Here is a 15,745-nt window from a genome sequence, read left to right on the forward strand (position 1 = left end):
TGAAAAATAGCTGAGACATTGTTGTACTTGTTGCCAATAAATATGTTCCTGAAAGTGCGAGTTCGTTTTTTTTTTTATAAATTAGGGAGACTTACTTTCCGGATGCGCCTCGTAGTTTAAAATTATAGCGCTTTGCTTTAAGTGTGCAAGGCACTAAAACTGTAACCTTTACAGTTTTAGTGCCTTGCACACTTGAAGTAAAGCGCCATAATTTTAAACTATATATGTTTCTTGACGAAATTATTTTAAACTATGTTATTTTCCTTGACGAAAGAGCTTGAAAAACCATGTTAAACGCGTTGTGATAATATCCTAAAGCTCACATTTTCAGAACATGTCCTTTCCGCTAAAGCCCATTTTTAGCTTTGTCAACGTTTTCAATTACACATTATGAGCTATGTCAGCACTTTCAAAAGCGCATTTCAAGAATATGTCATTTTCCTCCAAAGCTCATCTTTAACTATATCCATATTTTAAAGCACACATTTCATGAATATATCTTTAAACGCGTATTTTGAGTTCTGTTAGTTTCTTTCAAACATGCATTTTAAGTATAAGTAAAGTGACGTTAAAGAAGAAGAAGAATAGATAGGACTTACTATCTCCAACTCCATGTAGTCGTTAGAAGTACCGCTATCTATTCTTACTAGGACACCATTATCAGCCATCGTGATGAATCCAAGAGCAACTAGATCTGCTTTGGTATCAGGCATTTTGTCCGGGGGGAAAGCAAAAGTTATAAGTCCCGTCCCTGGACCAAATTCGTACGAAATGCTCTCTGAATCAAATACGAAAGAAAAAAAAATTAGCTGAAAAATTGAAATAACATAGTACTATAACTTTACCATTATGTAGAAATTCACAATTTTATGAAAGTTGATCAATTCAATATAATTAATTATATTATCCATCTACACATATAATACACAACCATTCATCACTCAATGAATAAAAAAAAACAACATAAAATTACGAAAAACAAAAAAAGTATAAATTTGTTTTTCTTTACCATCATTACAAATGGGTCCCGAGAAAGATGTCATGTCACAGTCACAGGCATAACTGTTCCACATTTGTACGCACACTCCGTGATTGGCACAAGCTGTATGGCTGCACTTTGTTATGGGACCTAATTTTGGGGGGGAAAAAGAAAGAGATATTAAATAATTCATTTACATTTCATATGTATGAATGAAATTATATTTATCATAACAAAGAAAGAACAGTTTGATTTTTATAAACAAATTTATATTTGTTATGTGTAAATAACATCGTGTTAATTAATTGAAGGCTTTGTATAGAGTCGAACCAAGGTTCCCACAGGCGTAGGAAAATAATAGTGGTAGTCAGTTTTCGTTAACCTCTTCGATATGAGCGTTTTAAATTTTTTACCTTTACGATTTTGAAATTGTTCACAACTAGTATGGTTAAAAACACCATAAATACAAAACTATGCACTTTTTTTAAAACCATTTACAACTCGCATGGTTTCAAAACCGTAAAAAAGAATTTTAACTGAACATTAGAGATATATTTTAAAAGCTGTATGATGAAGCCATCTATACGTGAATGAGAGTATCGTATTCTAACAGCCCAGGGACACAAATCAGGACACTGGAAACTCTTCATGCGTTGAAGGGAATGGAAGAAATATTGTGGTGTCAACGATTGGACTCGAACCCCCGTTCTATCGATCATGAGATTGACAGATAAGCCCTCTGAGCTATAATATGTACCCATCTACCAAGAACTAAGTGATTTCATTAGGTGGGTCTAGTTAGTGCAATGAAATTCTAGTTGCTTAACCGTATTAAGTGAAAGCAGTTAATAGACAGTTTTTCTCACAGTTAACAGTTTGAATACCATCTTATTTATGGTAATTTGACTGTTTTGTTTGAATATGGTAAAATAACAATTAAATAAATTGTTATTTAACCATATTCTCCAAGAAAATTTGCGTAGTGTCTGACTTAAGGCATTTATAGGTTCAGGCTTCTCACAAGTTTTAGAAAAATTTAAGATCGGTTGCGAAAATGAGTCAAACCGTTAAATAGATTTCTGGCCACCACTACATGTTATTTTGTAAAGAAATAGCTGTGTGAAAACTCTGTTCTACGAGACCTCTGAGTGGTATTTTTAACACATTGCTGACCGGTCACGAGTAAACTCGTGTTTTCGTTAGCAGTGATCTCGTGGTGACTATTTTAAAAAGTGGGCGTAATTTTCCTTACTTTTCAAGTTCTACTATTTAATTCTTTACCAATTTATTATGACTTTACGAAACCCGATATGTTTGCAAAACTTGTGGTGTACACAAGTCTTGCAAATATATCGGGTTTCGTAAAGCACATATAGGTGATTGTTAACTTTTTATCACACGGCATTAAAAATTAAAATTTTTTAAAGTTTATTTATATTGTTTTACTTCCACATCCGCTTTCAAAACAATAGCCGGGCACATGCAACGCCTCCTATAACTGAAAGCCTCCACACGGTTTTTTATAGCTATGCGAAGATAGCCCCCGAAAATGAGGAAAATCAAAAATTCAAACTGCATTCGTTTGACCATTTTTTGACCACAAATGACCACCCTTTAAATTTTTTTGACCACCCTTATTTTGGACATAATCCTGAAAATTAAATTCGGGGGCTAACTTCGCATTTTCACGCCAAATGAATAAAAATCAAATTTTTATATTGTATTCGTTTGACCACTTTTTGACCACAAATGACCACCCTTTAATTTTTTTTGACCACCCTTATTTTGGACACAATCCCAAAAATTAAATTCGGAGGCTAACTTCGCATTTTTTCGAAAAATATATAAAAATCCAATTTTTATATTGTATTCGTTTGACCACTTTTTGACCACAAATGACCACCCTTTAATTTTTTTTGACCACCCTTATTTTGGACATAATCCTGAAAATTAAATTCGGGGGCTAACTTCGCATTTTCACGCCAAATGAATAAAAATCAAATTTTTATATTGTATTCGTTTGACCACTTTTTGACCACAAATGACCACCCTTTAATTTTTTTTGACCACCCTTATTTTGGACACAATCCCAAAAATTAAATTCGGAGGCTAACTTCGCATTTTTTCGAAAAATATATAAAAATCCAATTTCTGTATTGTATTCGTTTGACCACTTTTTGACCACAAATGACCACCCTTTAATTTTTTTTGACCACCCTTATTTTGGACATAATCCTGAAAATTAAATTCGGGGACTAACTTCGCATTTTCACGCCAAATGAATAAAAATCAAATTTTTATATTGTATTCGTTTGACCACTTTTTGACCACAAATGACCACCCTTTAATTTTTTTTGACCACCCTTATTTTGGACACAATCCCAAAAATTAAATTCGGAGGCTAACTTCGCATTTTTTCGAAAAATATATAAAAATCCAATTTTTATATTGTATTCGTTTGACCACTTTTTGACCACAAATGACCGCCCTTTAATTTTTTTTGACCACCCTTATTTTGGACATAATCCTGAAAATTAAATTCGGAGGCTAACTTCGCATTTTCACGCCAAATGAATAAAAATCAAATTTTTATATTGTATTCGTTTGACCACTTTTTGACCACAAATGACCACCCTTTAATTTTTTTTACCACCCTTATTTTGGACATAATCCTAAAAATTAAATTCGGAGGCTAACTTCGCATTTTTTCGAAAAATATATAAAAATCCAATTTCTGTATTGTATTAGTTTGACCACTTTTTGACCACAAATATACATATCTTATCATATATCTGACATATCTTATCACTATATTAAATTAAATTCTCAAATCTAAGAGTAGCTAAGAATTCTTCATTAGCATTTAGGCATTTTATTTTTAAAAACATTGATTTTTGTAAAATATAGAAATAATTATATACAAAATAGAAACACATATCTTATCACTATATTAAATTACATTCTCAAACTGACATAACTTTAATTTATGCAAAAACAATGGAGAAAACAATTTCAAACAAACTGCACAAAACTTACCAATACTATTTACAATCGGGTCTTAATCATTATTAGAATTTTAGCAATTACAAATATTTTTTTCACAATGTTGTAACCAAATAAATGTGTTAAATAATTACTCTAATACAAGTAAGAACATATGTAAAGTATGATATAATGAGTAAAAGTACTGAAAAAAAAAACATGAAATAGAAGTAAATCCAATCGTGTATTAACACAAAAGGTATTCTTTCATGAATCATTTCGTTACTATTTTAACAATTCGAAGTCTCGTAGACCCATTGAAATTTAAGTTTCAGAAAAGACAAATATTTTAATATTTATAATTTAATATCAAAACTTTCTTTTTCGTATTTTACAATTTAAATAATTTTCAATTGTTAAGAAAGCGAACACCTTGAAATCTTTTGATCTTATGATCAAATTGAAAATCCGATCAAATGATCATTAGCTATTAAGAAAATATGTTTTCTTTCTGTGCACTACATTAAACAACTACTTATGAAAAATTCGAACAGTATTTAAAAAGATTAATTCGACTAATCTTCATAATTTGTATAGACCAAAATATGTGGATTAATTTTTTTATTTAATGAATCATTTAAAAGTTTACGTTCACCTAGCATATCATCTCGTATTTCCCAGGAATTCCGTATTCGTCTGCAAAAGGAAATATAATGCCCTATTGAATTGTGTTCGATTGGTCCCATATACTGTACGAATCCAGCTAATATATACTGCTGTTTCTGAATCAATATTTTTTCTGGTATATCTTGAAGTACCGTCTGTTCATTGTGATGTTGGCGAAACTGTTGAATAATTTCTATGTCGCAGAATATATGGATACCAGGCTTTTTTTTCTTTGTCATATCTGATTCGCAATTGGGACATTTCAGTTTTTTATCCAAGAAATATTGTTCCACAAAGGTTTCAATGTACTCTTTCAAACATAGCTCAATAATTTCATCATAAGGAATTTCAATCAAAGTATAATCTTTCTTCAAAATTCCACAGTGAGGACATATGCCAGTTTCGATTGCTGATGGAGTTACTTTAAACAACTGATTTATAATTGATCCAATATTAATTGCGCAGTTTAAAATACTGCAGTTATCGCTATTTATTATATTCATTAAAATTAGAGCTCTATCTTTGTAGAAATTTCTTGTAAAACCAGCTGTTGCATATTTTTTTATGAATGAAAATATTTGCTCATCATTATTGATATCATTTAATTTTAAAAAATAATGCCTGTTATCCATGTAAGCTGTAGACATTATTTCCACTATGGAATCAAATGCACATGTATTTCGAATTTCCATTAATCTTGTCCCAATATATAGAGCAGACTGAATGTTACCATTCCTTATAATAGAATTTTGTTTTTTTCTGATGGGTCGATTATGTATGAAAGATATTTCTGGACAAGGTGTTAGGTATTTCCCTCTTTTTTTATTATTTTGCTTTAGTGAAATTTTTAAGTTTTCTTCATCTGCATTCGTATTATTGGAATGGCCACATTTTTCTAAAACGGTTTTTTCACAATAAGTATCCAATAATTTTTCTAGTTTATTGATTTCATTTGTCTTATTTTTGTTTCTCCAATTCTCTTCTGCGAACAGATAGCCAAAATTATCATCAAAAGCTTCCCAGGTCGTACTTGTTTTTGCAGTTTTCTCTTTATTCAAATTATATAACTCATAATTTTCTGTATTATGACACGCTTTAGGTAAACCTCCTTGCTTATTCGTGTTATCATTATCCACGTTATCAAAAATAATATTTTTTTTATTCGAATCCAATTCATTTGATGCTGTTTGTCCTTCTTTTGAGTTAATTATAATTTCTTTATCAAAAATTTTTTCTCGTTTCGGACGTTTATTACTTGAAAAGTCTGTTTCATCCTTTATTGTAGTAATATTTCTTTTTCTTTGGGTATTATTTATTGCTCTGTTGTATACACATGCTGATTGAATAGAACTTATATGCTTTACAAAAAATTTGTCAGCTCGAAGTATACTGCCATATCCATCTAAGACAGTTGTTTTTAAGTTTTTGAAATAAGCTTCAACTATTGCTGAAGACGCCACGTCGTAAGTGGAATTAAACGTTTGTTTTAAGATATTAGTCCATAAAACAAAATATTTGGCCAATTTTAGTAAGGGTTTAATTATTTCCGGTAAATAATAGGGGTTAGGATTGTTAGTTTCGTGGCTCTTATCGGCATTCTTTCGAGCACGCTTATGAATTTTTTCTAAAAACTTATCAATAAGCTGCTCATCGCTTGAACCTATTTCATTTTCAAAAATATCGATGTCTGTATAACTTCTTGCGCCCACTCCATCATCTCCACTTTCTTCATCATTATCGAAGGAAACGTGATCCAAATTAATTTCATATGTTTTTATTCTGTCAATTAACAGGCAAATTTTTTTTTGACATTCTATATCTTTTCCGTTGTCATCTTTACCACAGCATTCGCTCAGTGCAACTGTAAAAAGGGCAATTAACAGTTTTTTGAAATCCTTGATTTCGTTACACATAGAAAGAATTCCTAATGATCTTACGTAAAAATCTTTAATTTTGCTCAACTTACGATAAAAAACTTTTTTCGTGCTAAGTATTTTTATTACATGTGCAATATCAACACGCACAAAGCAAAATAATTTATTTGGCATATCTTCAGAAAATATCATTCTTAAACAGTGCTGCACATATGTTTCTAAACGGCAGCTGTTGAAACTCAAAGTTATTGCATTTAGCAAAGCGAAAGAGAAATCAGACACGCATTCTCTTGGAATTTGCTTCGTATTTTTAACAAAAACTTGAAGCCAGTACTGTATGCTTATGGTGTCATGTTTCGTAGATATCATTTGAAAAACGGGTAATATTTGTTCTTCCCCTTCGACAACAGTTTGATATAGAAATATATGCTTAGATTTACCATTCAATTTTACAATGGGCTTTGCGATTCCTCCTGTGGCATCAATTACTATACGTTTTCCCCGTTTTATTGCATTTTTATATAAAATTATTTGAGAAGGAGAAAAATAAATACAATAAAAGTCATCTAACCCTATGTCATGAATATAACCAGCAAATTCGCCTTCATATTTTTTATACAGTAAAGATGAAATACAATCTAAATTTTTATTAATATTTAAATCCCTGTTTACAGCCTCTTCACGAGCTTTACGAAGCACGCTCAACGAAGGAATATAACTTGGTACAGGTTCACCAAAATGCATACCTCTTGCAGCATCCATTCGCCAGGTGGATGCCTTTTTATGAAGGAGACTTTCGCCAACTTCTGAGCGCCTGTTACCTCTTAAGTGTCTTTTCTGGATGTGCAATATTCCTCTAGTGTCAGACGTTGAAACTTGAATTGAAATTCCACGATCTTGTTTGGGTTCATTCAAGCAATGACCCTTAAGCTGGCAACCACACTCGTTACAGACACCTTCAATTTTCAACCAAACCTTATTTTCAATGTTGGAAATTTTCGCATGTTTGAAACTAAACGCACATGGCAGCTTGGCTATCTCACTAATTTTATGGGCAATTATGTCTGTCCAACCTGTTTGTAATTCCCTATAATTACGAATTCTAGTTTTTTCTCTTCTCAATACATTCGTCGGGGCAATTTTTTTCCATTCTTCTTCTTCCAAATCTATTTGAAAATTCATAGGAGGTAATGCATTCTGTCTTATTGGCTCAGTAACTGAGAAGTCAGAATCTTCCGAAGTCGAAATCGAAACATCGCTAATTTCCTTTACTTCTTCGATTCCACACTTTCGTTTCAGATCTTTCAAAATATCATAACGATTGAGTCTAACGTATACGTTCAGTGTCTTTGCATTTATGTTTAGTAATTCACTTGCTTTATTCCAGACTGCATCAGTTCTTGACTTTAAATTTCCAATGGAATCTTTAAAAATATTTACTTCTGATAAAACTTTAACAATATTTTCAGAATTGACAAAAGCTGGTCGAGGCATTTTGTGTAAAATGATATCTTTTAGGAAATTATACCCTGTTTGTTTACTTCCTAGTTACGCCAACTCCATTCGCCAAACTGTAGTCGCCAATATATCACATGACTCTCCAAGGTTATCAGAAAACAACGATAGTTATTTTAGCTACGTTGAATAAAATTAAAAACAGCTTTCGTTTTTGGTCATTAATTTAATTTATTTTTCCCATTTTTGTTAATTTTTTGTTTTTCTTTAAAGTTATGTTTTTTTTGAAGCAGTATTAAAAAAAGTAGCAGACTTTTCAGAAAACTTTGCAGGTAACAAGATGGTATTTTAAATTTTAAAAAAATTGTGAAATTTAGTAACTTTAGTATAACTTAACAGCATAACTTAAAAGCAACTTAAACGCCAACAGGATGTTTATATTAAAAACTTGAAAATAATTAATGCTTACAAAAACAAAAATTTTTTATCCGTGACCGAAACATTACCTTTGGAATTTTATTTTTCAGACAATGTCATAATTAGACGATCAAAATCATTAAACATTGTAGAAAAAGACTTGGCCAAGATAGACTATAGGCAAATTATGTCCTTTGAATTAAACATTCGAATTCAGTTACAATTTTCTCATTTTAGAAGGATAATTTTATGCTGCGCTTTAGTATAACTTCATTAACAACTATATATTTTTTTATGATTACGGCTGAAAAAAGAGTGGTATAAAAAACTAAAAAGTGATAACTTGGGGTCAAAAAATGGTCAAACAAATGCTGTTGAAACTTTTTATTTTAACCATTTTCAGGGTCCAACTTAACTCCACCCTGAAACTTTATTTTTATAATTACGGCTAAAATAAGAATAGTAAGAAAAAGAATAAAAGGTTGTTATTTGTAGTCACAATTGGTCAAACGAATGCACTTGAAATTTTTTAATTTTTCTCATTTTCAAATGGTTCATTTGTGGCCAAACGAATGTTGTTAAGAAAGTAATTTTTCTTATTTTCGGGGGCTAAATTCATGCTTCTCCCAAGTCTTATTTTTAGGATTACGGCATAAATAAGGGTGGTCAACCAGAACTAAAAGGTGGTCATTTGTGGGGAAACGAATACAGTATAAAAATTAGATTTTTAATTATTTTTCGTAAAAATGCGAAGTTAGCCCCCTAATTTAATTTTTAGGATTATGTCCAAAATAAGGGTGGTCAAAAAAAATTAAAGGGTGGTCATTTGTTGTCAAAAAGTGGTCAAACGAATACAATATAAAAATTGGAATTTTATTTACTTTTTGAAAAAATGCGAAGTTAGCTCCCGAATTTAATTTTTAGGATTATGTCCAAAATAAGGGTGGTCAAAAAAAATTAAAGGGTGGTCATTTGTGGTCAAAAAGTGGTCAAACTAATACAATACAGAAATTGGATTTTTATATATTTTTCGAAAAAATGCGAAGTTAGCCTCCGAATTTAATTTTTAGGATTATGTCCAAAATAAGGGTGGTCAAAAAAAATTAAAGGGTGGTCATTTGTGGTCAAAAAGTGGTCAAACGAATACAATATAAAAATTTGATTTTTATTCATTTGGCGTGAAAATGCGAAGTTAGCCCCCGAATTTAATTTTCAGGATTATGTCCAAAATAAGGGTGGTCAAAAAAAATTAAAGGGTGGTCATTTGTGGTCAAAAAGTGGTCAAACGAATACAATATAAAAATTTGATTTTTATTCATTTGGCGTGAAAATGCGAAGTTAGCCCCCGAATTTAATTTTCAGGATTATGTCCAAAATAAGGGTGGTCAAAAAAAATTAAAGGGTGGTCATTTGTGGTCAAAAAGTGGTCAAACTAATACAATACAGAAATTGGATTTTTATATATTTTTCGAAAAAATGCGAAGTTAGCCTCCGAATTTAATTTTTAGGATTATGTCCAAAATAAGGGTGGTCAAAAAAAATTAAAGGGTGGTCATTTGTGGTCAAAAAGTGGTCAAACGAATACAATATAAAAATTTGATTTTTATTCATTTGGCGTGAAAATGCGAAGTTAGCCCCCGAATTTAATTTTCAGGATTATGTCCAAAATAAGGGTGGTCAAAAAAAATTAAAGGGTGGTCATTTGTGGTCAAAAAGTGGTCAAACGAATACAATATAAAAATTGGATTTTTATATATTTTTCGAAAAAATGCGAAGTCAGCCTCCGAATTTAATTTTTGGGATTGTGTCCAAAATAAGGGTGGTCAAAAAAAATTAAAGGGTGGTCATTTGTGGTCAAAAAGTGGTCAAACGAATACAATATAAAAATTTGATTTTTATTCATTTGGCGTGAAAATGCGAAGTTAGCCCCCCGAATTTAATTTTCAGGATTATGTCCAAAATAAGGGTGGTCAAAAAAAATTAAAGGGTGGTCATTTGTGGTCAAAAAGTGGTCAAACGAATACAATATAAAAATTTGATTTTTATTCATTTGGCGTGAGAATGCGAAGTTAGCCCCCGAATTTAATTTTCAGGATTATGTCCAAAATAAGGGTGGTCAAAAAAAAATAAAGGGTGGTCATTTGTGGTCAAAAAGTGGTCAAACTAATACAATACAGAAATTGGATTTTTATATATTTTTCGAAAAAATGCGAAGTTAGCCTCCGAATTTAATTTTTAGGATTATGTCCAAAATAAGGGTGGTCAAAAAAAATTAAAGGGTGGTCATTTGTGGTCAAAAAGTGGTCAAACGAATACAATATAAAAATTTGATTTTTATTCATTTGGCGTGAAAATGCGAAGTTAGCCCCCGAATTTAATTTTCAGGATTATGTCCAAAATAAGGGTGGTCAAAAAAAATTAAAGGGTGGTCATTTGTGGTCAAACGAATACAATATAAAAATTGGATTTTTATATATTTTTCGAAAAAATGCGAAGTTAGCCTCCGAATTTAATTTTTGGGATTGTGTCCAAAATAAGGGTGGTCAAAAAAAATTAAAGGGTGGTCATTTGTGGTCAAAAAGTGGTCAAACGAATACAATATAAAAATTTGATTTTTATTCATTTGGCGTGAAAATGCGAAGTTAGCCCCCGAATTTAATTTTCAGGATTATGTCCAAAATAAGGGTGTTCAAAAAAATTTAAAAGATGGTCATTTGTGGTCAAAAAATGGTCAAACGAATGCAGTTTGAATTTCCTCATTTTCGGGGGCTATCTTCGCATAGCTGTTTTTTATAGGTAGTCCGATCAAACCACTGTGAAGGATATCCACTTTCAGAACGAGTCACTTAATACAAAATCTAGTTAAAATAAGAAAGTGGTAGCAAATATATGACTAAAAATTTATTTTATTTATGAATATTATTGGTTTGCCTTATTCACTTGTCAACCACTACAGATTCAATTCTCAAATATATATGATGAATTTCTATCAATTACTTTTATAAAAGATTTTGGGTTCATGCGCACAACTGGTTCACTTTTTAAATAGTCTGCGCTGACTACTTATAAAAGACCGTGTGGAGGCTTTTTTATGTAGGAGGTGATGGCACATGAGGTAATTTTCAGAAAAGTTGCAGGTCAGCAATGCGTTAAAATAAGGAAATTCTTACTAGCGTTAACATGGATTTTCTACAAACTATTACATTTCACGAAGAACTCTGCGTGTCGTAATTGCAGTCAATACCGTACCTGCACATCCTTTTGAGACTAAAGTTGAAGGTATGAGAGCGTCTCTGATAAGGTCACCAGTTTCTCCATTTAGGTCCAATGAAGCTAGACAGCCCTGAAAACCTTGCCTGGAATGCAGGAGCCTTGGTAGAGTAGAATACATTGATCTTCGAACGCCTCCAACGTACAACAGTCCCTGAAGATCTAGATGAGTATTTGGTCCTGGGCTGTTCACCTGTAAAGATGGAGTTAATTCATAATTATGAATTATAGATTGGAAATGAAAAATAATTTCATATTGCGAGGCTAGTGAAGTGTATGTTGTTTTATAGTACATACGTCGTAGGCAAATTAATAACAGTGGGGATTAACTTTTTCCTTTTTGTTTTCTGTTGCACGAGATTTTTTTAAACAGATTTTAGATACTTTTAATGACTTCAAGTCTAACGTTTCCAGGCAAACAAATTGGCTTTAATGTTTTTCATTTCACCGTCCTCATTAATGATTCACATATTTCAGTAGTGTTTTTGTCTCTTTCTTCTTTAAATATTAATTTGTGACTTTTAATGAGTATACTCTTTTCTAAACTTTATTTTTGATACGAGTTCGAAAAATATCCAGTATGGGTCGTGATTACGGTCTATCTGACGTATTTGCAAGTGCTTTAATTAATTTTTCTTGTTTTTACATGTCTTCCGACAGAAGATGGCTTACATAAAATCTGGTTAATCTTTTACGTGATCTGGGAAGCCTACTTTAACAACGTTTTTCAAAGCACTTTCACCAAAAACAAATAAAAAAATAAAATAAAATAAAATGAAATAAATAAACAAAAGTAAACAGTTTAAGTGCCTTACAGTAGAGGCAAAGCTGTAAGTTTAAATAAACTATTTTTACCTTAAGGAATAATCTGGGCTTAAGAACGGACACATAACTTAAATATTAAAAAAAAAATTATTGAACTATTTTTTTAAAAAATTGCCAATTTGGCGAGGTTTTTCCACCTAGATGAAAATTATCAATACCAACGCATAGTTCTCAATTCTTGCAAGTTTTTATGATTCTACATTACGCAATGTTAAAGTAATTTTTCAAAAAAAAAAAAAAAAAAAAGCATAATTTCTTGCTACAACAGCTCTTTGGAAAAACAGGCTTAATAACGCTGCGTGGAAGCCCTTCGCTTCTAGAAGGTTAGTGACAGTTCTGAAATAATTTGAATTCTTTCCCTTGTTGAATGATCAAACTCTTTAACCCCTTCCTTCTCGCTCCTGTGAAAATGACGGGGTGAGGTTTCGCCCTCTATTTCTCGTTCCCGTGATTGACGGGCTGGAGTGTTCAGTAGTAACGAGGCAATAAGAATAAAACTAATTCATTTCTTTTGCCTGGAAAACATTTTATTTCTCATTTTACACACCAGATGGCAGTACCAGGATATTTTTAAGGTAACTGTAGATAGTTAGTTTATTTTAAACTAGATGCCAGCACTAATCAAATACGTAATACAAAGACAAAAGTCAAAAAATAGGCACTTTTATGACAATTTCCTTCAAAATTAATCGATCGTTAAGGGGTTAAATCTTACCTTCGTAATCATGTCGTCAACCATGAGGGTATGCTGGTTAAGTGATGGTCTTCCAATGGTGACAGCATGCCACTGATTATCGTTCAATGTTGTCTTCGTGTTTGATCTCACTCCACGTGGTCCATCACCCAAATTGAAAACGTAATGCAAGTGCCCATCAATAAGCTCCACCGCAATAAAGTCCTGTCCTTTACCCGCATTGTACAGTATGAGACCATTTGGTTCCATGGTTTTGAATTGGAAATAGAGATTCAACGTAGAATAAGCTCTCAATTGTGGCAAGCCGAGGAACGTAAACTTAGACTTGAACGTGACGGGGTGATGTACTATATTTTCTTTCTTTCCAAATTTCGCAGTAACCTATAAAACATTTATTTCATGTAAGTTTAAGATATAAAATTTTTATACATTACGTTAAAATGCGTTCACAAAAAACATAAATAAGTATGTGCGTAGTTGGAGTGGGGGCCCTTCTAATTGGCCATTGTATATGGTCCCCTCAATAATCAAAAATCTCAAGAAGGGAGTACTTAAATATTTAAGAGAAATAAAAAGTTTATCAATAAGAATTTACCCAAAAAAATATTAATATCACATTAATATTAAATATTACATAAATTTGAGAACACATTGTCCTAAAAGCTAAAGCCGATACTCAAATGAATAAGAAAAACATAGTGCTTATGAATGAAATAAAATCATTGCTAATTTAAACGGACAAAACAGCGTTTTCAGTACTCACAAATTTAGAAAAGCATTTTTTTCATGCTGCATATTTAGAATAGTGTTTTTTCTTCATTTATATTTAGAACAGCGTTTTTCCCACTTGTAAATTTAGAATCAGGGCTCGAAAAACAGCCCGTCCGCCCGTCCTCGACGGTCAAAAATTCTCCGCGGACAACGAATTTCTCGAATCCGACGTCCGCGCGGACGGCCATTTTCCCGTTAATGTTCGTGATACATTTTCAATTTTTGTTATCTTACAAGAGTCTTGTAAGTTACAAGGCAGCAAAATGACCCACAATACAGCAACATACTGCGCATATATTGATGTTTTCTCTGTCTGGGAGAACTGCAGCGGTTGAAAGGGGCTTTGCAGCAATAAACTTACAAAAAAACACAATACGTACTTGTCTTAAACAAGAAGCTTTAAAAGCATTTATGAATATCTACCTAAATGGAAAACCTCTTTCAGATTTCTGTTCAGAAACCTCTGTAAATCATTGGCTTGATTGTGGAACTGGCAAACGTCATATTCGGTTCATTTAAAAAACGCAGTACACTCGGATGACTTGACATTCCAGATAACTTGACCCTTGTCATTTAAATTATTTCATAAAAGAAATACTAGATCAGTAACCTAGTATTTCTTTTATTACTGTATAATGTAATCCTAGTAACGACTAATTCATTGTACAATTTATATAAATGTTTGTTATAAATAGGTGAAAATTTTCCTTTACCTTAAAATGAGAAATTTGTCCACTATGGGCCATGTCAAGATAATGTTTTCTATTGAATATCAGATGTTGCAAATGTCCAACGAAGTTCGGCATGTCTGGTACAGGTTTCGCATGTTCTGGGTGAACCGATCCAACATGGAGTGTCTGGATCTCCAAAGTCATCGATTCCACTTCCCCTAAATCTGGAATAAAACAATAAAAGTTGAGAGAAGTATTTTATATAAAAGGAACCCATCGAAATAAATATTAATTTCTATTTCATGAAATCTCACCATAGCTCTTGGAATCTGAATCCAGATGGACATCCATTTTGTGACCTCTTCTGCGGATATGAACTGTGTGCCATGTATCGTCATTCAGACTCTGACCCAAGTCAATTACCTGTAAGAAAGAGTATCGTTTAATTATAACAACAATTAATCTCGTGGAAACCTTATTTTTACCTATTCATTTTATTTTTATCCACTTACTTATCACTGTTATTTTTCACACTTTTTTTATTGTTATTATTATTATTTAGGAAAAAGGTTTAATAAATGTTGTCTTCTTCTTAAACCATAAAATACCTTTAATAAAAAGGAAGGAGAAAAAGAAGAAAAATAATTATTATTTAAGGAAATTGCTTAAGAAATGTTGTCTTTTTCTTAACTCACTCCTTGCGCAGATTGATGAAAAACATACCATTAGAAAGAGGATGATGACATAGAAATTATGTAAAAAATATCTTTAAAAAAAAAAAAATTATTCAAGAAAATTGCTTAAGAAATTTTGTCTTTTTCTCAAAGAATGTTGTCTTTTTCTCAAAGAATGTTGTCTTTTTCTTAATGTTGCCTTTTTTGCTTAGCGTGAAACAATTTTTCTACACTTTATAAATAACACCTGATTCGTTTTTAAAGTTTTTAATAATTTACTTAATAATCATTTAAATGTTCAGAATATAATAAATTATATATTTTTTCTTTTTTTAAACACGAAATACAAACTATAAGTCTAGAACACAAAACGCGGCATTCGGTTTGCACTTTTATCCATCATAATAAACCATAGAAAATGAATATGACGCAAATTATGAAATATTATTAAGGATATCAATATAAAA

At 31.5% G+C, this 15,745-nt stretch overlaps 1 protein-coding gene across 2 annotated transcripts in view; it reads right to left on the reverse strand.

The window, feature by feature from the left end:
• LOC107438212 (neurexin 1) overlaps positions 1-15,745 on the reverse strand; it is a 302,816-nt gene that overhangs the window by 13,429 nt on the left and 273,642 nt on the right. For both annotated transcript variants that reach the window (XM_071185922.2, XM_071185921.2), the window contains exons 12-17: positions 14,919-15,027; positions 14,647-14,828; positions 13,184-13,543; positions 11,623-11,836; positions 1,010-1,129; positions 600-778 (exon numbers count right to left, since the gene is read on the reverse strand). In XM_071185922.2, the coding sequence (XP_071042023.1) occupies positions 600-778; positions 1,010-1,129; positions 11,623-11,836; positions 13,184-13,543; positions 14,647-14,828; positions 14,919-15,027 (1,164 nt within the window). The remainder of the gene's footprint in view (positions 1-599; positions 779-1,009; positions 1,130-11,622; positions 11,837-13,183; positions 13,544-14,646; positions 14,829-14,918; positions 15,028-15,745) is intronic.

The sequence above is a fragment of the Parasteatoda tepidariorum genome, chromosome 5 (assembly GCF_982258835.1).
Source record: "Parasteatoda tepidariorum strain Cologne lab strain chromosome 5, Ptep-v5.0, whole genome shotgun sequence".
Classification (NCBI taxonomy): domain Eukaryota; kingdom Metazoa; phylum Arthropoda; class Arachnida; order Araneae; family Theridiidae; genus Parasteatoda; species Parasteatoda tepidariorum.